Source organism: Oncorhynchus mykiss, chromosome Y (assembly GCF_013265735.2).
Source record: "Oncorhynchus mykiss isolate Arlee chromosome Y, USDA_OmykA_1.1, whole genome shotgun sequence".
NCBI classification, from domain to species: Eukaryota; Metazoa; Chordata; class Actinopteri; order Salmoniformes; family Salmonidae; genus Oncorhynchus; species Oncorhynchus mykiss.
In genome coordinates, this window is record NC_048593.1 from 36,125,015 (window position 1) to 36,149,268 (window position 24,254).

Sequence of the window (24,254 nt, forward strand, 5' to 3'; positions counted from 1 at the left end):
TGCTAATGTATATTTGTTTTAATAAGCAACAGCCAAGCCCTTTGACAGCATTGATTCTCTTATGACAAAAAAAAAAAAACACAGCACTCAAAACACTTCATCTCGGAAATCAGACATTGTGACTCGCTTTTGTTTGGCATGTCCTGGCTGTGTCTTAATAGTGTTAACTAGCTTCCTTCCCTTGTGTCCTTTCCTCTATGGCCACTGATCTGGCAGGGCATGATAGGTGACAGCAACACGGAGGAAACCTCTACACGGAGGAAACCTCTACACGGAGGAAACCTCTACACGGAGGAAACCTCTACACGGAGGAAACCTCTACACGGAGGAAACCTCTACACCTCTATAAATTGACTAGCGGCAATGAAGGAACGGAATCAAGGTTGTGAAGAAGAAAAACATAGTCCAGTGTAGTGTTTTACAAGGTCAGCCATAGTAGTACGGCGCCCCTGGAGCTCAAGGGCACATCGACAAATGTATCACCTTGTCGGCTCAGGTACTCGAAACAGCGACCTCTTCGGCCGTTTACTGGCCTAACTAACCGCAAGGTTACTTGCCGCACTCTAAAAAGGAAAGGAGGCAACGACAGAGTGTTGCGAGACAGCCATATAGTGTCTGTGTCCCAAATGGCACTCTATTCCCCCTTGTATAGAGCACTACTTTTGACCCGAGCCTGATGCTGGCCCGGGTCAAACGTAGTGCACTATATAGGGAGTAGGGTGCCACTTGGGACAGATATGGGTGATTACAGTAAACCTATAGATATGAAACAGTTCTGAGGTCATCTACTAAAACAAACAGTTAGAAACAAACTGACGTGACACGTAAAGCCCTTTAAAGCCGATGAACACATGAAAAAGGAGGAGTGCGAGAGAGGGAAAGGAGGATAGGGGGGGGGGGAGGATGGAAAAAGCAGGAATGGTTAAGTCAACAACAGTAAGATAAACAACAAAAGGAGTTAACATTATAAAACCCAACAACACTATTCTACACACATACATAGGTATAACCATCAGAAATGAAAAACACATGTACACAACAGTTATGCTGAGTGCGTGTGTGATATCCTGCCATCTAAAAACAACTCCATTTCGATTCAAACCTGACATCGGTTAGAGGAAACTTCTGACAACAGATCTGACAATAATTTATTTATGTTACAATAAAAATGACTAATAAAATGTAGGGTTTAAATGTGATATTGACACATGGTTTGAATACATGGCTGTGTGTCTCTGTACGTGCAGGTGTCTGCACCCACAAAAATGCCAAACCAACCCCCGACCTTGAAAATGTTGCATAATCTGCCAAGCAGTGTTCTGTTAGTTAGGATATCTGACCATTTAAGACATGGTTCCCATTCAAAAAACACAGCAAAGGTTGGGTCCAGACCATTTCAACTCAGCATATAGGCATTATAATATTATTATAGTCTGTTATTTTCAGATCATTTCTGTGAAATGGAATTGACCCCAACCCTTAACCATGAGTTATTACATCTAAAATCTACTTCCTTAACAAGCACAAACCACCTTCTCTCTCCCTCTTCTCCTCCTCCATATACAGAATGTCTTCCCTACTTTTCTAGATGGAACCTTCCTCTGAGCTAAGCACTAACAAGATGTCGTAGAAATCAGAAGAGAAGTGGGCTTGTCTGCCTGCTAAACCCACCCCAGAGGTGTTTGACAATCCAGGCAGGTTATTGTCCCAAATGTCACCATAAATGAATTAAATAGGGCACTGGTCGAAGGCAGTGCACTAAATAGGGAGTAGGGTGCCTTTTGGGATGCTCCATAACAGGAACTAGTGAACGAGGGATTGCATATTTAATGTTCGTAACGTGAAGAAAATGTTTTAAAGGCACGTCAACAGTCTAAAATACTAAAAACATAAAACCGTTGAAATGACAGTTTGAATTGACAATGGTTAGGAGGCATAATGTGATGCAGGACACATGTTGCTCTGGAGACGATCAGTTCGACCATGCTACAACAAAACGACTGAGTAAAGTAAGACATTGCTCAGCGAAGGCAAGGTATCACACCTGAAGCCTGGTAGCTAGACAGACATGATCCTGGTCGCTGCGAGAGTATATTCTCCTAAAGGCACACTGTAGTGTAGAGTCAGTCATATAGGATAAACTACCTCAGTCAAATCTCTATCACACTCTACCAGGCATCCCTTTAAAAACCAAACGTTGAAGTAAAATACCTCCACAGAACATGCACACAGCACCGTCTGTGATAATATACGCCCACAGGCAGTGTGGCTAGGGCAGCATCAAATAAAACAGAACGGAGAACTTGTAGTGTTGTGGTGTGTGTCATCTGAGGAATACAAATCTTTCCAAAGCACAGTCCTTTCTGGAGTGTCACTGGGAGTGTGTGTGTGTGTGTCAGTGTGCTCCTTTTGTCAGGCACAAAACATAGATAGATGAAGTAGGCATATCTTGGTATTAAGGAACAAGAGTCACAACCAATGTCCCGCCTCCCTGCGTGTCTTCCAATGGCATTTAGCCTACCCCCTGTTTCATCCAATGGCAGTTGGATCACACTTCCTCAAAAAAAGCCATCTGAGCCATGTAGGCAGAGTTTCTCTGAAAGAACAAAGAACAAAAATATTTTGAGAAAGGGAAAAATATGGGGTGGTTCTTACATTACTATGGGGCATGTAGGGTGGTTCTTACATTACTATGGGGCATGTAGGGTAGTTCTAATATTACTATGGGGCATGTAGGGTGGTTCTTACATTACTATGGGGCATGTAGGGTTGTTCTTACATTACTATGGGGCGTGTAGGGTTGTTCTTACATTACTATGGGGCATGTAGGGTGGTTCTTACATTACTATGGGGCATGTAGGGTGGTTCTAATATTACTATGGGGCATGTAGGGTGGTTCTTACATTACTATGGGGCATGTTTTTTTATTTTTTTACCTTTATTTAACCAGGCAAGTCAGTTAAGAACAAATTCTTATTTTCAATGACGGCCTGGGAACAGTGGGTTAACTGCCTGTTCAGGGGCAGAACGACAGATTTGTACCTTGTCAGCTCGGGGGTTTGAACTCACAACCTTCCGGTTACTAGTCCAACGCTCTAACCACTAGGCTACCCTGCCGCCCCAGGGTTGTTCTTACATTACTATGGGGCATGTAGGGTGGTTCTTACATTACTATGGGGCATGTAGGGTGGTTCTTACATTACTATGGGGCATGTAGGGTGGTTCTTACATTACTATGGGGCATGTAGGGTTGTTCTTACATTACTATGGGGCATGTAGGGTGGTTCTAATATTACTATGGGACATGTAGGGTGGTTCTTACATTACTATGGGGCATGTAGGGTGGTTCTTATATTACTATGGGGCATGTAGGGTGGTTCTTACATTACTATGGGGCATGTAGGGTGGTTCTAATATTACTATGGGACATGTAGGGTGGTTCTTACATTACTATGGGGCATGTAGGGTTGTTCTTACATTACTATGGGGCATGTAGGGTGGTTCTAATATTACTATGGGACATGTAGGGTGGTTCTTACATTACTATGGGGCATGTAGGGTAGTTCAGGGGGGTAGTTCTAATATTACTATGGGGCATGTAGGGTGGTTCTTACATTACTATGGGGCATGTAGGGTGGTTCAGGGGGGTAGTTCTAATATTACTATGGGGCATGTAGGGTGGTTCTTACATTACTATGGGGCATGTAGGGTGGTTCTTACATTACTATGGGGCATGTAGGGTGGTTCGGGGGGGTAGTTCTAATATTACTGTGGGGCATGTAGGGTGGTTCTTACATTACTATGGGGCATGTAGGGTGGTTCTTACTTTACTATGGGGCATGTAGGTGGTTCTTACATTACTATGGGGCATGTAGGGTGGTTCAGGGGGGTAGCCGCGGGCCTCGTTGCGGAGGCTGTAGACCCCAGCCTGCTGCTGCTGCTCCTCCAACTTCAGAGACTCAATCTCAGACTTCAGCTCCTTCAGCTGGTCCTGCAGGTGTTTACTCTTCTCCACGTACTCTAGCCTGGGGGGGTGGTGAGATAGCCTTCACCTATCAGTTTTGTTTACACAGCTTCGCAAGGTCATGAGAAAAGGGAACAACTTTTTGGAATGAAATGTCCCAAATGGCACCCTATTGCCTATGTAGTGCACTACTTCAGACGACAGACCCTGGTCAAAATGAGTGCACTATTTAGGGAATATGATTCTATCTGGAGGGAACCCAGCTCACCTCTCCCTCTCTATCTCCATTGACAGTCTCTTCATATCAGAGTCTTTAAAGTCGATGCGCATTGATCCGGATCCCAGAGCTAGGTCTCCTCCCTCTGGGGGAGGAGGGGGGGTGGAGTAGGCCGCTATGAGCTGGAACACACACAGAGAAAGAAAAAGAGGAGCCAGTTATAGGGGCCAGGAAACAGGGAGGATGTGGTTTTGATAACCTCTGTGGTGTGGTGTGTACTGGGTATGTTGTATTAGCTGTGACTGTAGTAGTGGTGAGCTCTAAAATGATGGTTCTGGACCGGGTAAGATGTCTTGGTTAAGGTTATAATTTTCACACGACTTGTCTTGGTTAAGGTTATAGTTTTCTGTACCGGATAAGATGTCTTGGTGATCTCCAGGAGTTTCTGCTTGGCTCTCCTCTCAGCATCCTTGGCCTCTGTTAGGTCCTGCTTCAGATGGTCCGCCTCCTTCGACCTGCAGAGAGGAACCGCTACTTACTGTGCATTGACTAGTCAGCGATGCACACAATTTACAGCAGAGCTGGGCTGACCTTTATAAGCAAGAGCGGAAAGTGGGTGTTTAAACTTCTCCGCTGTTTCGGTCCTGCAGCTATCACATCGGTGCATAATGAAGCACACCCTGAGCAGACACTGAGTGCATTGTCTTAGGTTCATCTGCAATCTCTACCATTCCTCCTGCTTAAGATCATCTGCAATCTCTACCATTCCTCCCCCGGCTATTTTAAGTTCATCTGCAATCTCTACCATTCCTCCTGCGGCTATTTTAAGCGCATCCGCAATCTCTACCATTCCTCCCGCGGCTATTTTAAGCGCATCCGCAATCTCTACCATTCCTCCCGCGGCTATTTTAAGCTCATCTGCAATCCCTGCCATTCCTCCTGCTGCTCGTGGTTACATTTGACCTTTACAACTACTTATCGTCTAAACTAAAACACTAATAATAATAACATGAACACTGACAGTAATATCTGTACCTCCTCTCTGATTGCTCCACCAGTTTGACGGCCAGCTGCTCTGCCTCTCTCATCTTCTGCTCCATCAGTCTCTTCTCCTCCTTGGTCTTGAGGGCGGTAGCCTCTATCCTCTGTCTCTCCTGCTCCGCCTCGGCAGCCTTGTGGGCCAACAGCTTGGCTTCCTCCTCGGCGATCTGGGCCTTCTCCGCCAGCAGATCTGCGGTCTCCTCTGAACGCAGCTACAAACAGACACAACACCTCCATAAGCAGACATAACCCTTATAAACGGTTCATATACATTCCTAAGGAGAACCCGCTCTCATGGAGCAGACGCCACCCTTACCAGCGCCTCATTGGCCAGCCGTGCCTCGTCCTGCAGCTGGAACAGCCGTCTCTCCATCTCCTCCTTCGCTCGCTCTGCCTCCTCCCTCATTTGCTTCTCCCGTGCAAGGATCTGACGCTCCACCTGCAGATGAACAGGCAGTTCAGCCAATCAGAGAACAGAAAATATCACTCGCAACCAATCAGAACGCTCTGCCTGCCCTTGATAGGCAGAACAGCCAATCGGAGAACAGACTGGGTAGCAACTGATATGGACTGTGTGCTATGTTCACAACATAGTATCTTCTCATTGAAAAATACTGGCAGCTAAGTCTATATAGAAACACTGTATATCTTTAAAAACGACACAAATACAGGGGTGTGGTAGAGTGTCTGTGGATGTGTTGAGAGCAGACCTTCTTGCGAGCCTTCTCCTCCTTGGCCTGAGACTTCATCTGCTGAACCTCGATGGAGTCCACCTTCCTCCTCCTCATGAACAGGTCATGGTTCCCAATGCACAGCTGCAGGATCTGAACACACACACATGGGTTAAAATGGACTTTACCAGATAAGCGTTTAAAACTGGCACCAACTCTGACTTCCTACAAACAACAACCTACCAGTTTGTTGACTCTCAGTTGGGAGGAGTAGAATTTGAAAACATCCTTCTTCTTGTCCAGAGGTTTTATTGTGAACTGTTCCAGGGGAGAGGACAAAGTTAATAACACGTTATCATCTGTGTAGTAGATGGTAGCCATTAGCGTCGGGAAACCAAACCGCTGAGATCAGGTTTACTTCACGTAAAACATAAAAGTGAGCTTGTGAGAGCAGGCCGGTTTAATGTGGCTAGGTAGCCAGAACACAAGAGATACATTTTTAATTGGATGAAAATGAAATAAATAAATAAATAAATAAATAATAGCAGATTCACCGTGGTTACCTCCTTCTCGCTGTAGGAGATGTTGCGGATGCCGCTCCAGGGGAAAGACTTGTTGGGGTTCAGTTTGCTGTTGGGGCTGTAAATATGAAGGCCCTGGGCATCGACACCCAGTAGCAGGTCTGTGTCTCGTTTATTTTGCTGTGGAGAAATCACAATATAAAAAATGTACACATGTACTATTCATATATAAACTCATGCATGTCTGTGCCATAATTCATTTGCTGTGGAGATATTATAGCATATATATATATATATATATATATATATAGCATGTACTATACATGTACTATTAAGACACTGAAAAAAATATAAACGCTACATGTACCTGCTGGTCCCATAATAATAAAGCTAACATATGGAATTTTTTAAAGATTTTTTATTTATTTTTTATTTCACCTTTATTTAACCAGGTTAAAGTTGAGTTGAGAGTAAGTACTCATTTACAATTGCGACCTGGCCAAGATAAAGCAAAGCAGTTCGACACATACAACACAGAGTTACACATGGAGAAAAACAAACATACAGTCAATAGTAGAAAAATAAGTCTATATACAATGTGAACAAATGAGGTGAGATAAGGGAGGTAAAGGCAAAAAAAAGGCTATGGTAAATACAAAATAGCAAGTAAAACCCTGGAATGGTAGATTTGCAGTGGAAGAATGTGCAAAGTAGAAATAAAAATAATGGGGTGCAAAGGAGCAAAATAAATAAATACAGTAGGGGAAGAGGTAGTTGTTTGGGCTAAATTATAGACGAACTATGTACAGGTGCAGCAATCTGTGACCTGCTCTGACAGCTGGTGCTTAAAGCTAGTGAGGGAGATAAGTGTTTCCAGTTTCAGAGATTTTTGTAGTTCGTTCCAGTCATTGGCAGCAGAGAACTGGAAGGAGAGGCGGCCAAAGGTAGAATTGGTTTTGGGGGTGACCAGAGAGATATACCTGCTGGAGCGTGTGCTACAGTTGGGTGCTGCTATGGTGACCAGCGAGCTGAGATAAGGGGGGGCTTTACCTAGCAGGGTCTTGTAGATGACCTGGAGCCAGTGGGTTTGGCAATGGACATGAAGCGAGGGCCAGCCAACGAGAGCGTACAGGTCGTAGTGGTGGGTAGTATATGGGGCTTTGGTAATAAAACGGATGGCACTGTGATAGACTGCATCCAATTTGCTGAGTAGAGTGTTGGAGGCTATTTTGTAAATGACATCGCCGAAGTCGAGGATCGGTAGGATGGTCAGTTTTACAAGTGTATGTTTGGCAGCATGAGAGAAGGATGCTTTGTTGCGAAATAGGAAGACAATTCTAGATTTAACTTTGGATTGGAGATGTTTGATGTGAGTCTGGAAGGAGAGTTTACAGTCTAACCAGACACCTAAGTATTTGTAGTTGTCCACATATTCTCAGAACCGTCCAGAGTAGTGATGCTGGACGGGCGGGCAGGTAGCGATCGGTTGAAGAGCATGCATTTAGTTTTACTTGTATTGAAGAGCAGTTGGAGGCCACGGAAGGAGAGTTGTATGGCATTGAAGCTCATCTGGAGGGTTGTTAAGACAGTGTACAAAGAAGAGCCAGAAGTATAAAGAATGGTGTCACCCCCATAGACACTGCCAGGCCCTCCGATTTTACACACTGAACTCTATCAGAGAAGTAGTTGGTGAACCAGGCGAGGCAATCATTTGAGAAACCAAGGCTATCGAGTCTGCCGATGAGGGTGTGGTGATTGACAGTCGAAAGCCTTGGCCAGATCAATGAATACGGCTGCACAGTATTGTTTCTTATTGATGGTGGTTAAGATATCGTTTAGGACCTTGAGCATGGCTGAGGTACACCCATGACCAGCTCTGAAACCAGATTGCATAGCGGAGAAGGTGTGGTGGGATTCGAAATGGTCGGTAATCGGTTTGTTGACTTGGCTTTCGAAGACCTTAGAAAGGCAGGGTAGGATAGATAGGTCTGTAGCAGAGTGTCCCCCCCTTTGAAGAGGGGGCTGAGCGCAGCTACTTTCCAATCTTTGGGAATCTCAGACGACATGAAAGAGAGGTTGAACAGGCTAGTAATAGCGGTTGCAACAATTTCGGCAGATCATTTTAGAAAGAAATGGTCCAGATTGTCTAGTCCGGCTGATTTGTAGGGGTACAGATTTTGCAGCTCTTTCAGAACATCAGCTGACTGGATTTGGGAGAAGGAAAAATGGGGAAGGCTTGGGCGAGTTGCTGTGGGGGGTACAGTGCAGTTGATCGGGGTAGGGGTAGCCAGGTGGAAAGCATGGCCAGCCGTAGAAAAATGCTTATTGAATTTCTCAATTATAGTGGATTTATCGGTGGTGACAGAGTTTCCTATCCTCAGTGCAGTGGGCAGCTGGGAGCTGTTCTTATTCTCCATGGACTTTACAGCCGACACTTGGCATTGTGTATGGTGATCTTAGGCTTCTGTGCGGCTGCTCGGACATGGAAAACCATTTCATGAAGCTCCCAAAGAACAACTCTTGTGCTGACGTTGCCTCCAGAGGTAGTTTGGAACTCTGTAGTGATGGTTGCAACCGAGGACAGATGACATTTACGCGGTACTCGCTTCAGCACTCTTGCTCTGTGAGTTGTGTGGTCTACCACTTCGCGGCTGAGCCGTTGTTGCTCCTAGACGTTTCCACTTCACAGTAACAGCCCTCACAGTTGACCGGGACAGCTCTAGTAGGGTAGAAATGTGACGAAATGACCTGTTGGAAAGGTGGCATACTATGACAGTGCTATGTTGAAAGTCACTGAGCTCTTCAGTAAGGCCATTATATTGCCAATGTTTGTCCATGGAGATTGCATGGCGGTGTGCTCGGTTTTATACACCTGTCAGCAAAGGAAGCGGCTGAAATAGCTAAATCCACTAAGTTGAAGGCGTGTCCACATACCTTTGTATATACAGTTGACTTCCATTCATTTGGAAGTACGTGTTCATGTGAGACTCAGCTTTCCACAGAGGGGTCATATTAGTGTGTAGCTCAAACTGTTCAGACGCTACAGACAGAACAGGCTGTACCGACTTCAGACGAGTCCTGTGATGCTTGTAGGCGTCGTAGAGCAACACTGAGAACACCATTGTGTTCTTAAGACTCAACTTTCAACAGAGGGGTCAAAATAGTTCAGGGTCATTATTACCATACGGAAACTTTAGACTTTGTCTCGTGGTCTGACAAAACAGAGCTCTAGCTAGCTCTGCCACCTTCCACCGCAGATGTGGAAGGGCGATATCGGCAGATGACGTGGATTGAGACGCAGCCCATGCAAAAAAAAAAAAAACATCTCTAGCTTAAACAGACAGATGTGTATTATGTTAATTAGATTTCAGAAGGGTGCAATACTTCATTTCTGAGTATTTACAAAAAATGGGTCCCGAATCAACTAATTCTATTGGAAGTATTTTAAAATATTGTGTCTGTCTCAATTTTATATTAATAGGGTAATACTTAAAAGTATTTTCAAAATACCTGGGTTAAATACACAGGAGTCTATTACAGTCAGTGTATGAATATTTCCAAATACATTACAATATTCAACTACAGTAGTCAACTACAATTACAATAGTCAACTACAACTACAATAGTCAACTACAATTACAATAGTCAACTACAATTACAATAGTCAACTACAATTACAATAGTCAACTACAATTACAATAGTCAACTACTTGTTGACTAAAAACATATCTTAATAGTTATTTCCAAAGTAATTGTAATACCATAGATAGTATTCGAACCCAGGTCTGACGGAGTGCGTACATCAATACAAACCTTTGTTCGAGGGGATGGGTGAGCGAGGATAATGTAGAAGAGATAACTGGTATAATGCTCCCAAAGTGTAGTTTAATCAGACAAGGCTTCGACCCTAAACGGCGTCTTTATCCAATATTTGGGGGTCAAACAGCAAAAAAAACATATGACTGTAAAATACCTTCAACTGTATTGGGCTGCTGACGGTTGTAATCGGGCTGCTGACGGTTGTAATCGGGCTGCTGACGGTTGTAATCGGGCTGCTGACGGTTGTAATCGGGCTGCTGAAGGTTGTAATCGGGCTGCTGAAGGTTGTAATCGGGCTGCTGAAGGCTGCGTTCTTATGTCTTTAAATGTAATACAGGCTATGTGTTTGGCTTTATTGACAAAGTTCCTACGAAGATAAATAAAGGTCTAAATTAGTTTGTGTTTGCATAGTACACTGACGATGTGCCCTTGAGCAATGCACTTGACACTATTTTTGCACCAGCGGGGCCGCATGGCTGACCCTGTAAAAACAACATTTCACTGCACCTATCCGGTCTATGTGACAAAATATATTTTTTAAATTCAACAAGGATGGGCAACTCCAGTCCTACTCCTGGTCTGATTGGTGTCACACATGTTCCCCCAGTCCTAGGTAAAACAGCTGGTTAAACTAACTATTCTAAACTGTCTGGGCCAATCAGGCCAGTGAGTTGCCTGCAGCCCATTCCTGTTATACAAATCACCAGAGGGTAACAAACTACTGTTTGATTGGAAGGTATAAGAAACGTGGTGGAAACTCCCTCCGTCCCATGCCTTCACCAATCCAATTATATTAAATTTGTGGGAAGTAGTGAACGAGGCAGTACACTTCAGGAGAAAGGAGATATTATTGGGACGCAACCAAAGTAAGAGAGAAGTGTTTGACTAAAGGAGTGACTTACAGTGATGGCAAAGTAGCTGACTCCATACATGTCCAGGTCCTGAGCTATCTTCAGGTAGTCCATCTCAGCCTCATCCCTGTGGACAGCACACATACCAAACACATCAATCCTTAGACAACACTGTCTCTGGCCCAGCAACACAAGTCAATGGGTCATGTTTCTCCCATAGATACAGAACTACATCTGACTCGTCTGGTACTGGTAGATATTGCTCTATAGCTGTGTTTCTCAACTCCGGTGCTCCAGTAACCCCATCAGTACACATTTTGGCCATAGAACCACACAAGCACACCAGATTCTATCAATCAACTAATCATAAAGCCCTTGACAAGTTGAATCAGGGCCACGTTCAGCAGCCAAACATTATCGAACTTTGCAGATAGAAATGCCATGAATGGAGCAGACATGAGTCCTTATTCTACACGTATTCTACACGTTCTACATAACATTTCTATCTGAACGTTCCAAAATGTGGTGTGCTGCTGAATGCTCCCCAGGTGCATTTGTCCGGGGCTACAACAAGAATGTGAACCGCTGGTAGAACATCAGGACCAGAGTTGAGAAACTCTCTGCTTCTCTATAAGTAGTAGATGCGTCAGCTGGTCTTACCTGGCGATGCCTCTGTGCTCTGCGTACCAGGCTGTGATCTTCTCCTCCCACATGTCTGCAGTCATCTGGTACTGCATCAGAACCTGTGGAAACAAACAAATAACAACATGATCTCACTCACATCAAAAGACGACCACACATACACAAATAACATGATCACGCACACACACCCACTTATTTTTCCATAGTGGTACTACTTACTCTTTTAGGTAGGAGCTCATCCTGGGCTAAGAACCCCGGCTTGTGAAAGTTTGGTTCATAGTCCCCATACTGTATGAGAGAGAAAAAGACATTCATGTAAATGACAGCTTCCGAAATCTACATCTGGAGAAGCCTTGAAAACACAGCCCCATATATTAATATCAACACAAGATATTCACACTGAAAAGGCATTTTCTTACCTTGGCTTGAACAGCGTACGACGCCAACAGGACAGAGGCTTCAGGAGAACAGAAAATTTCCTCGTCTAATATTTGCTTTTTCACCTGGAGGGTGAATTAGACATTAACCCAACCCGTTCTCAGCAAAGACACTGGGTGATCTGAGAACAGTTGGCACGACAAGACTCCTCAGGACAATTAAGCTACAGTAGTCAAGCCAGAACATAAAAGAGCTGAATCCCAACTTGATATATATACACTAGAGGTTGACCGATTAATCGGCATCACCGATTAATTAGGGCCGATTAAGTTTTCATAAATCGGTAATGTGCCTTTTTGGACGCCGATTACATTACAATCCACGAGGAAACTGCGTGGTAGGCTGACCATCTGTTACGCGTGTGAACCTGCCAAGCGAGTGCAGTGTCAAAAGGACCTTGTGGCTGCAAGGAGCCAAGGTAAGTTGCTAGCTAGCATTAAACCTATCTTATAAAAAAACAATCAATCTTCACATAATCACTAGTTAAATACACATGGTTGATGATATTATTGGGTTAACTAGCTTGTCCTGCGTTGCATATAATCAATGTGGTGCCTGTTAATTTATCATCGAATCACAGCCTACTTCAAGTGTAGCAAATGCGCATTGCAGAGAAAAGCACAATTATTGCACAAAATGTACCCAACCATAAACATCAATCCCTTTCTTAAAATCAACACACAGAAGTATATCTTTTTTTAAACCTGCAAATTTAGTTAAAAGAAATTCATGTTAGCAGGCAATATTAATTAGGGAAATTGTGTCACTTCTCTTGCGTTCAGTGCAAACAGAGTCAGGGTATATGTAACAGCTTGGGCCGCCTGGCTATTTGTGAACTAATTTGCCAGAATTTTACATAATTATGACATAACATTGAAGGTTGTGCAATGTAACAGCAATATTTAGACTTAGGGTTGCCAGCCGTTCGATGAAACACGGAACGGTTCCGTATTTCAATGAAAGAATAAACGTTTTGTTTTCTAAATGATAGTTTCCGGATTGACCATATTAATGGCCAAAGGCTCGTATCTCTGCGTGTTATTATATTATAATTAAGTCTATGATTTGATAATTGATAGAGCAGTCTGACTGAGCAGTGGTAGGCAGCAGCAGGCTCATAAGCATTCATTCAAACAGCACTTTCCTGTGTTTGCCAGCAGCTCTTAGCAATGCTTGATGCACTGTGCTGTTTATGACTTCATGCCTATCAACTCCCGAGATTAGGCAGGCAATACTAAAGTGCCTATAAGAACATCCAATAGTCAAAGGTATATGAAATACAAATGGTATAGAGAGAACCAGTCGATGCGTCATAATTCCTATAATAACTACAACCTAAAAGGAACCGACTAATCCATGTTCAACTGCTGTTCACATGGAACCCTTCTCCACTTCGACCTTCAAAGTTCTCGTTTGAATATTTGCTCACTTTCTAAAATGATCCGCCGCAATTGTTGCAACCCCCTAGCCTGTTCAGCCTCTCTTTCGTATCATCGGAGATCCTCAAAGATTGGAAAGCTGCTTCAGTTATCACCCTCTTCAAAGGGGGAGACACTTGTCGTGACGTTGTATTAGTTAATGTGACGACAGTTGCTCATCGCATGATTAACCTGTTAAGTCTACCCCCTCCTTTTTCGAACATTCTGTTAAAAATCGCGCAACATTTCAGCGTCCTGCTACTCATGCCAGGAATATAGTATATGCATATGATTAGTATGTGTGGATAGAAAACACTCTGAAGTTTCTAAAACTGGTTAAATCACGGCTGTGACTATAACAGAGCGTGTGAAAAGCGCAAGAAAAACTGGTCAATGTAAACTGAAAAAAATATCCATGCGCCACTTGCATGTATTGTTTAAGGGGCACCAAATTAAATAGGGCGGAGATTGCAATTCCTACAGCTTCCACACGATGTAGCCAAAAACGTCATTTTCATTGACAAAAATCTTTTGTGTCATGACAAATAGATCCTTCATTCCATCCAGCCTACAGCAATCGATTTTGGAAGAGAGAAAAGGGGACATTGTTTTCTTGAGTAGCTGCTATTGAATACAGATCGCCCAGTGATCAATTTGATCGCTTATTAACGTTTACAAATACCTAAATTTGAGTTAAAAAATTAGGTTGAAGTGTTTTGTCAAAGAATATAGGCAACTTATATAATTTTTAAAAAATGACGTTGCGTGTTGGAAGAGAGCTTTTTTCCTGAACCAGACAGGCTATACAAATTGATATTTTGGGCATACATGGACGGATTTAATCGGGGAAAATACCCAATTGTGATGTTTATGGAACATATAGGAGTGCCAACAAAGAATATCAAAGGTAATGAATGTTTTATATTTTATTTCTGCGTTTTGTGTAGCGCCGGCTACGCTAATTCTTTTGTTTACGTCCCCTTCAGGTATATTGGGGTGTTGCATGCTATCAGATAATAGCTTCTCATGCTTTCGCCGAAAAGCATTTAAAAAATATGACTTGTTGGCTAGATTCACAACGAGTGTAGCTTTAATTCAATACCCTGCATGTGTGTTTTAATGAACGTTTGAGTTTTAACGAGTACATTTAGCATTTAGCGTAGCGCATTTGCATTTCCAGGTGCCTAGTTGACACGTCTGCGTCTCAAGTAGGATCAACAGGTTAAAAGTTCCTAATTGCGCGATTAACTGAATCAAGCAATTATTAACTCATTAACCTGGGGCACCATGGGAAAACTAGTTTTTATTGAGTTTCTATTTCCCAAATTAACTCAAAGAATATCAGAATATCGATTTTACAACAGCCGCTAATTAATCATTTACTTCTACAATCTCATTCTGAACGTCGTATAATCTGGGAATCTGCACGGACCCGGGTCTCACCAATGAGTTCGTACCACACCAATCTTAGTTGAGTATTTATTTACTAGAAAGCTAAAATGATGATAAAAGATACACAAAAACACATTCTAGGCTATTGATTAGAACTTAGTATAACGGGCCACACTATGGCGCGTGTTACCCAGAATGGGGATTTAAAAGAGAGAAAAAGAGAAAGTACGAGAGAAATATACATTTGGGTGAATTTGTCAGCTATGCTTATTCAAACCCTAGCCTTGCCCCAAACTGCCGCTCTTATGGGTCGGAATATAATGATGTAATTACGTGGGGAAGGTCTCCGTGGATTCTCCGCGTGGACCGCTCAGGCTGCTCAATGACGCACTTCTCCGGTGCACCTCTCTGGTCGTCCTCACGATGTCAGTGTCCTTTTGGCTTAGGAGTCTGTTCCCTCGCCCTTGTTCTGGAAGGGCTCTTCTGAGGACAGACAGCTCTGTAGCTCAGAGCTCGCAGCATAGGAATGAAACAGTGTAGATACCACGATTCACTGGGAAGTGGAAGCTAGGTGGTTCGACTTGAATTCACCCGCTTAGACACAGCTACTCATCCGTAGCTTGGCTAGAAAAATATTTGTCTTCAAACTTGTGTTGCGTTTTGGGTTCGTTGACTTTTTAGACCTCGGCTGCAGCTTGGGTCACGTTGTCTTGTCTGTGAATTCTTTACTCACAGGTTTTATACCTTCGTGTCAGAAGTGGGCATAACAGCCTTTAGGGCAATTCTCTGGACGTACCTAGTTAAGAGCAAGGTCTAGATTTTACTCAAATCCAATTTTAGACAACTAACTTCACCAAAACATTCTCTTTGATTTGGACATTTTCCATACAACGTATAAACATCAAACATATACTAGGTAAACTGTTGACGTTACAATGTTTTTGTAATAACGTCATCTATTAATAATTTTAAAAAAATTACATTTTCATATTCCAACTATCGTCATGACCACCATTGTGGCTGACGGAAACCATTGTTCCAAAGTGCCTTTATTTCATGTTTAATGTTCTGAGGCTGGTTCTCCATAGTAACAGGACAAAAGAAAGTTGTCTGTGGCCTAAGATTTACCATGGGCGTGAGGGGTCATAAAACCCCCACATCTTCAGACCCCTAGATCTCTCCTCTTCTGTTGGGGTTGAGAGATAATCTGTAGGGTTGTGGTCTCCTGTAACCTGACCTGATCAGGACAGTCATGACACACTTTAGACCCAAACTGTTACAGACCTATATCTTTCCTACCCTGCCTTCGACAAGTATTCGAAAGGCAAGTTAACAAACAGATCACCGACCATTTCGAATCCAACCGTACCTTCTCTGCTATGCAATCTGGTTTCCGAGCTGGTCGTGGGTGCACCTCAGCCACGCTCAAGGTCCTAAATGATATCATAAGCCGTCATCGATAAAAGACAATACTGTGCAGCCATCTTTATCGACCTGGTCAAGGCTTTCGACTCTGTCAATCACCACATCCTCATCGGCAGACTCAATAGCCTTGGTTTCTCAAATGATTGCCTCGCCGGGTTCACAAACTACTTCTCTGATAGAGTTCAGTGTGTCAAATCGGAGGGCCTGTTGTCCGGGCCTCTGGCAGTCTCTATGGGGGTGCCACAGGGATCAATTATTGGGCCAACTCTCTTCTCTGTATACATCAATGATGTCGCTCTTGCTGCTGGTGAGTCTTTGATCCACCTCTACGCAGACGACACCATTCTGTATACTTCTGGCCCTTCTTTGGACACTGTGTTAACAACCCTCCAGACGAGCTTCAATGCCATACAACTCTCCTTCTGTGGCCTCCAACTTCTCTTAAATACAAGTAAAACTAAATGCATTGTCTTCAACCGATCGCTGCCTGCACCTGCCCGTCCAGCATCACTACTCTGGACGGTTCTGAGAATATGTGGACAACTACAAATACTTAGGTGTCTGGATAGACTGTAAACTCTCCTTTCAGACTCACATTAAGCATCTCCAATCCAAAATGAAATCTAGAATTGGCTTCCTATTTCGCAACAAAGCATCCTTCACTCATGCCACTAAACATACCCTCGTAAAACTGACTATCCTACTGATCCTTGACTTCGGCAATGTAATTTACAAAATAGCCTCCAACACTCTACTCAGCAAATTGGATGTCGTCTATCACAGTGCCATCCGTTTTGTCACCAAAGCCCCATATACTACACACCACTGCGACCTGTATGCTCTCGTTGGCTGGCCCTCACTTCCTATTCGTCGCCAAACCCACTGGCTCCAGGTCATCTATAAGTATTTGCTAGGTAAAGCCCCGCCTTATCTCAGCTCACTGGTCACCATAGCAGCCCCCACCCATAGCACGCGCTCCAGCAGGCATATTTCACTGGTCATCCCCAAAGCCAACTCCCCTTTTGGCCACCTTTCCTTCCAGTTCTCTGCTGCAAATGACTGGAACTAATTGCAAAATCACTGAAGCTGGTCTTATATCTCCCTCACTAACTTTAAGCATCAGCTGTCAGAGCAGCTTACCGAACATTGCACCTGTACACAGCCCATCTGTAAATAGCCCACCCAACTACCTCATCCCCATATTGTTATTTATTTTTACTCCTTTGCACCCCAGTATCTCTACTTGCACATTCATCTTCGGCACATCTGTCACTCCTGTGTTAATGCTAAATTGTCATTATTTTGCCACTATGGCCTATTTATTGCCTTACCTCCCTAATCTTAATACACACTTTATACACACTGTATATAGGTTTTTCTATTGTGTTATTGACTGTACGTTTGCTTATCCCATGTGTAATTCTGTGTTTGTGTCACACTGCTTTGCTTCATCTTGGCCAGGTCGCAGTTGGAATTGAGAACTTACTCTCAACTGGCCTACCTGGTTAAATAAAGGTGAAATAAAAAATAAAACTTCTTAACTGGGGTATGAAAACACCAGCTTTCATATGTTGTCATGTTCTGAGCTAGGAACTTAAACGTTAGCTTTTTTTTTACATGGCATACGGTGGGGCAAAAAAGTATTTAGTCAGCCACCAATTGTTATTTTCCACCATAATTTGCAAATAAATTCATTCAAAATCCTACAATGTGATTTTCTGGATTTTTTTTCTTCTCATTTTGTCTGTCATAGTTGAAGTGTACCTATGATGAAAATTATAGGCCTCTCTCATCTTTTTAAATGGAAGAACTTGCACAATTGGTGGCTGACTAAATACTTTTTTGCCCCACTGTATTTTGCACTTTTACTTCATTCTCCAACACTGTTTTTGCATTACTTAAACCAAATTGAACATGTTTCATTATTTATTTGAGACTAAATAGATTTTATTGATGCATTATATTAAGTTAAAATAAAAGTGTTTATTGTTCATTCAGTATTGTTGTAATTGTCATTATTACATACACACACACACACACACACACAGACAGACATACATATATATATATATATATATATATAAAAATCATCAGATTAATCGGGACCAGGATCAGCTTTTTTTTGGTCCTCCAATAATCGGTCTCGGCGTTGAAAAATCATAAATCGGTCGACCTCTAATATATACACAAATAATCGACATCAAAGCATTGTTAGATTCCTGGATTCCCCAACAAGAGTTTAAATAGAGTTGTTTTACCTGCAGAAAGAAGAGGTGTTGTGTGATTTCCTGCACCAGCTCTTCTTCTACCTTCTCTGGGAAGAACTTGGCCAGGAAGTGAAACGTTATCGGTGAGTCTTTAGGGACCTCTTGATCCAAGACCTGCATACACACAAACAAAAAAAATCAATACTGTTAGGTATAGGTACACATCTTATTTTTTTCCATTATCTTGCTTTCTCTCCATCTTTCCTTCCCTATCTCCCTTGCCCCCCCCCCCCTATCAGGACCCATCCCCTCCTCCTCTTGCCCTACTCCCCTCTTCTCTCACTCACCCGTTTCTCTGTCTTCAGCCATGCATAGGTGTCCTTCACTGTGTACCGGAGCCCAAAGAACCAGGTTTCCCTCAGACCAACTGTCCGACACACCAGATCAAACAGATCCTTCCCTTTCCATTTCACCTGAGAGATAAGGGGGGAGGGGGGGGGGGGCAGAGGAGACAGAGAATATTTGCATTAATAATTATTTGTACAGTTTTCTAACATGACCATGATGAGGGAGGAAGGGGGAGCGAGAGCATTCAAGACTACTATTTCAGCTACTGTTTCTGTTTGTTGTACACACATGTCATTACAATAAGGCAAAAGTACATTACCTCACAACTAAACTCCATTTCGGCATCCATAGTGATGACTTTGACCTTAAAAGTCTTTGGTTGTTTCTTTTTTAATCCTAAAATCGACATTTTGGAGGCCTTGGAGATTGGTGAGATACCTGTAGAAGGGGAAAACACTACCAATTACATGTTGATGGAATAATGATCGACAACTTCATGGTTTTGCTAGCCCAGATTTAGGCCCACGTCCCCAGAATTTGGTTCTGGTTTCCAAGATTATCCTGTCTTGATCGCTACAATAACTAATTTATTGTGTTGTGAATATTTTATATAAATATATAATGAGCAAAATATACCCGCTCTCAAACAAAGTATAGAAAATGGTCTAGCGTAGCTAGTTAAATGAGATGTTAGATTCAACGTACCCTCTTGTTGTGACCATCCTCCATCAGCATCTAACGTAGCTACTGTTAGCTAGCTAACGTTAGTTAGCAAACATTATTTCTCACTCACAGTTCGTCCCAGCTTTATAGAGTTCATTAACTACAGGGTGTCAACATTGCTATTCCTTCAAATATAGTTATTCACAAAATGTATGTGTTTTAGCTATTTGTTTACACATGCGCAAAGTAAGGTAGCCTGTGTTTGGTCTAGCTAAACTAGCTAGTAAATTAGCAAAATGGCTTTGTAACTGTAGTCAGAAGAAACGATTAAAAACGTCTAAACCATTTTTTGGTGTCATATCTGCTAGCTTTAGAAAAAAGTGCATTAAAATGTAGCTAAGCCTTTATCTTTGGGAGGGGGGGGGGGGGGGGGGGGGGAAGTCACTCACGTTACTAGACTAGGCCGAGTCCCAGGAATAAACTGCTCCACTCCTGCCGTCCAAGAGTCAAAAGGAAAGGCTGAGATTTGTCTGGGAAAGCCACCGAACCTTTCGGAGCTGGCTACAATAACACGAACAAGTTTTACGCCACGAAAGCGGACCAAAACAGGTTGTGGGACGGGCGAAACGTTCTCCAAACATCCATAATGACAAAATATATATTTTTTTTTCTTCACAGAAGGAGCTTTTAAAAGCGAACGGTAAATACCAATTACTAGCTAGCTAAACGCTCATAATATAGGGACGTGAATTACAACGCAGCTACCGATGAATTCCCGAATACGCGTCCACTGGCAGAGATCCGTTAGAGGAGATGGGAATCCTATCAACGCCACACTGTGCGCGCGTTTCCCCTGCATCCTCAATGGGCTACGCGGTGCACTCTGGGGGGCAAGCTTGAGTTTTCCTTCAAGGAGACAATGGGAGTCAATTGCGTGCTAGCGCGATAACCCAACATTAGCATGAATTTCGTGAACAAAGAAGTACAACATTACAAATATTTTTTTCGAGATGTGAGATAACTAACTTGTTTTCTGTAATATCGTATCGTGTTAGAATCGCGAAAATACATACTTTCGAGGAAAATAGGCAGGTTTATCGACTTATACCCTGACTGAGAAGGGATAACCCGGTTAGCAACTGCGTGACGCACCATGACAACGTGAACGCGATTTGCCCAACAGTCTGTTGGGTGTGTGGTATACGTTTGTCGATTCAATGCCCAATTCAATTCATATCTCCTTTCACTAATGTCTCTAGTACTTGGAATGCGATTCCTATCTCCTCCCTTTCTGTAATGTCTCTAGTATTTGAACTCGGTGGTCACTAGTTACCACAGCCACAAACCTCGCCCATTTATACAATTTTCTTCTTAAAATTTGGATTTTAGACCTAACCTTATCCAGACGGTTAACCGTATGCCTAACAATAACTCTTAATTAACACCCCAAATCACATTTTAGTTTTTATATATTTTACTATATAGTTGAAACACTTGTTGGACTCCCGTTTGCATTGCGTGTGTGCGTCACAGCTGTGCCACCCCAAAGTCATTCCAGTTTTCTAGTGTAGCTAGCTAGCTAAGTAATCTGGTAAGTAAAAAACATGAGTGATAACAGTAAATACAATTAGATGCATGGTTAGTCTTGCGCCATTTAATGACCTCAGATAGCCTACACCATTACTGTTTCCTCATATTTCCTCATGCCTTTGACATGCTTAGTTGTAGCCATTGATGTTGTATGTGCTGATCATGCATTGTGGGAATCAATCAACGACTTCACTAATTTATAGAACAGACCGTTTTTAAGCCTCAAATTGAAACAGTTGTTTTGAAATTAACAATAAAACGTTTCAGAGCGTTCGGTTTGGCTGCTCGGGGGCAAGGAGACCCCAGTTCCGCTAAAACCTTTGGCAAATACGTGCTGTTTTGGTTTTAATACCGTCAACTCTTGACGAGCATAGTCAGAAATACACATTTCCGATTATTCCACATTTAGCTCTATCATCAGAGTTATACAGCAAATAGCTAAGTGCATGCTTTTCATGACGAGTAAGAGCAATTTAGCAGATACGTGTGATATCATCAATTTGGCATGTACTGTAACGTTAGCTAGCTATCTATGCAAACGTATAATTGTAGCTGTAGCTTGCTTTTGGAAAGTCCTCAACCTCCTGGTAAAGTTGTCAGTCTGACTACTGCCATCACCACTATTTGATGGCAAGCAAATCAAACAATATTTGACCATCTAGTTTTACCACTGAAAATGAACCTGTTTAACTAGCGACATTGACGTAGTTGTCTATTACCTATCTAGCCAATTTGACTGACGTGGTCCATCAATCAATGTTGTCTATCCTGTCTGTCAGCAGCAATCGTGATTAAACACTATTAAAAACCATGTTATAAAGGTGGTTACATTAGCTAACTTCTCTAGGTAGGCAGGCCTACGTTGGTTAGAGAAAAAAGTACATTAGGTCTACTTACCACCACTATATGTTAAGCCTACTGTACAAAGTTTATACCGGTAGCTTGCAAAGTAAACGTGTCAGCTAAGGGACAGTTAGACATTTTCTGGGTGGGGGTCAAAGTCTTTTCTTTTTTGCAGTGGGGAGTTAAAAAATAAACATAATGGACACAGGAGGGGAGTGCATCTCCCCCCATTTTGCAGGTTTTACTATATAATGTCTTCCATATAGCCACATTTTCTCATCTGCTTGCGCCTCCCATATAAAAGTGTTTGGTATTTCCACATTCTTACTATACAACAGATCAGTATTGTCTACCAGTCAACTGTCTATCCTGCCCGCTGTCCATAGTGACTGCAGTAGTAGGTGGATCATATATCAATTTTTATTAGTAACATGGCCAAATACAACAGGTGTAGTAGACCTTACAGTGAAATTCTTACTTACGAGCCACTAACCAACAATGCAGTTAAAAAAAAAAATACGGATAAGAATAATCAATAAAAGTGACTTAATTAAAGAGCAGCAGTAAAATAACAATAGTGAGATTATATACGGGGGAGTACTGGTACAGAGTCAATGTGCGGGGGCACTGGTTAGTTGAGGTAATATGTACATGTAGGTAGAGTTATTAAAGTGACTGCATAGATGATAACAGAGTAGCAACTGTGTAAAAGAGGGGGAGGGGGCAATGCAAATAGTCTAGGTAACAATTTGATTAGATGTTCAAGAGTCTTATGGCTTGGGTGTAGGAGCTGTTTAGAAGGTCCTCTTGGACCTAGACTTGGCGTTCTGGTACCGCTTGCCATGCGGTAGCAGAGAGAACAGTCTATGACTAGGGTGGCTGGAGTCTTTGACAGTTTTTAGGGCCTTCCTCTGACACCGCCTGGTATAGAGGTCCTGGATGACAGGAAGCTTGGCCCCAGTCATGTACTGGGCCGTTCGCACTGCCCTCTGTAGTGCCTTGCGGTCGGAGGCTGAGCTGTTGCCATACCAGGCAGTGATGCGACCATGCTCTCGATGGTGCAGCTGTAGAACCTTTTGAGGATCCATGCCAAATCTTTTCAGTCTCCTGAGGGTGAATAGGTTTTGTCGTGCCCTCTTCATGACTGTCTTGGTGTGTTTGGACCATGTTAGTTTGTTGGTGATGTGGACACCAAGGAACTTGAAGCTCTCAACCTACTCCGCTGCAGCCCTGTCGATGAGAATGGGATTGTGCTCTGTCCTCTGGGGGCGGCCCATCAGGAAGTCCAGGATCCAGTTGCAGAGGGAGGTGTTTAGTCCCAGGGTCCTTAGCTTAGCTATGTGGGCACTATGGTGTTGAATGCTGAGCTGTAGTCAATGAACAGCATTCTCACATAGGTGTTCATTTTGTCCAGGTGGGAAAGGGCAGTGTGGAGTGCAATAGAGAGATCATCATCTGTTGGGGAGGTATGTAAATTGTAGTGGGTCTAGGGTAGAGGTCGACCGATTATGATTTTTCAACGCCGAGACAGATTATTGGAGGACAAAAAAAGCTGATACCGATTATTGCTGTAAAAAAAAGCCAATACCGATTAATCGGCCAATTTTTTTAAATGTATTTGTAATAATGACAATTACAACAATACTGAATGAACACTTATTTCTAACTTAATATAATACATCAATAAATAAATTTAGCCTCAAATAATACAAAAACAAATAGTTGGACAAGATAGTAAAAGTGCAATATGTGCTATGTAAGAAAGCTAACGTTTCAGTTCCTTGCTCAGAACATGAGAACATATGAAAGCTGGTGGTTCCTTTTAACATGAGTCTTCAATATTCCCAGGTAAGACGTTTTAGGTTGTAGTTATTATAGGAATTATATAACTATTTCTCTCTATACCATTTGTATTTCATATACCTTTGACTATTGGATGTTCTTATAGGCACTTTAGTATTGCCAGTGTAACAGTATAGCTTCCGTACCTCTCCTCGCTCCTACCTGGGCTCGAACCAGGAACACAACAACAACAGCAACCCTCGACGCAGCGTTACCCAAGCAGAGCAAGGGGAACAACTACTCCAAGTCTCAAAGCAAGTGACGTTTGAAACGCTATTAGCGCGCACCCCGCTAACTAGCTAGCCATTTCACATCACATTGTTAGACCAGCCTAATCTCAGGAGTTGATAGGCTTGAAGTCA

The 24,254-nt window shown here is 42.7% G+C and overlaps 2 protein-coding genes across 7 annotated transcripts in view; one reads left to right on the forward strand and one right to left on the reverse strand.

Moving 5' to 3' along the window:
- On the reverse strand, window positions 1–22,209 carry nf2b (neurofibromin 2b (merlin)). Of its 5 annotated transcripts, XR_005040526.1 has the most exons (18): window positions 20,067–20,683; window positions 19,274–19,392; window positions 18,954–19,079; window positions 18,658–18,780; window positions 12,146–12,229; window positions 11,946–12,014; window positions 11,745–11,827; window positions 11,136–11,211; window positions 6,448–6,594; window positions 6,137–6,211; window positions 5,933–6,046; window positions 5,539–5,661; window positions 5,217–5,434; window positions 4,594–4,696; window positions 4,233–4,363; window positions 3,857–4,025; window positions 334–2,596; window positions 1–299 (listed from the first exon to the last, which is right to left on the reverse strand). XR_005040526.1 is itself a non-coding variant. In XM_036968288.1 (17 exons), the coding sequence occupies exons 2-17, from the start codon at window positions 19,361–19,363 to the stop codon at window positions 2,549–2,551; spliced, it is 1,779 nt and encodes a 592-aa protein (XP_036824183.1). In that variant the 5' UTR covers window positions 19,364–19,392; window positions 22,105–22,209; the 3' UTR covers window positions 1–2,548. The 5 variants fall into 5 exon arrangements, 4 of the variants coding, with proteins under 4 accessions (XP_036824183.1, XP_036824184.1, XP_036824182.1 ...); XM_036968288.1 differs by lacking the exon at window positions 20,067–20,683 and adding an exon at window positions 22,105–22,209 and having other exon boundaries at window positions 1–2,596; XM_036968289.1 differs by lacking the exon at window positions 20,067–20,683 and adding an exon at window positions 20,770–20,885 and having other exon boundaries at window positions 1–2,596.
- mettl27 (methyltransferase like 27) overlaps window positions 20,925–24,254 on the forward strand; it is a 12,187-nt gene continuing 8,857 nt past the window's right edge. Inside the window, exon 1 of one of the 2 annotated variants that reach the window (XM_021591611.2) lies at window positions 20,925–21,208. The gene's annotated coding sequence lies outside the window, so the exon portion shown is untranslated. The remainder of the gene's footprint in view (window positions 21,209–24,254) is intronic. The other variant, XM_036968292.1, reaches the window with a different exon arrangement.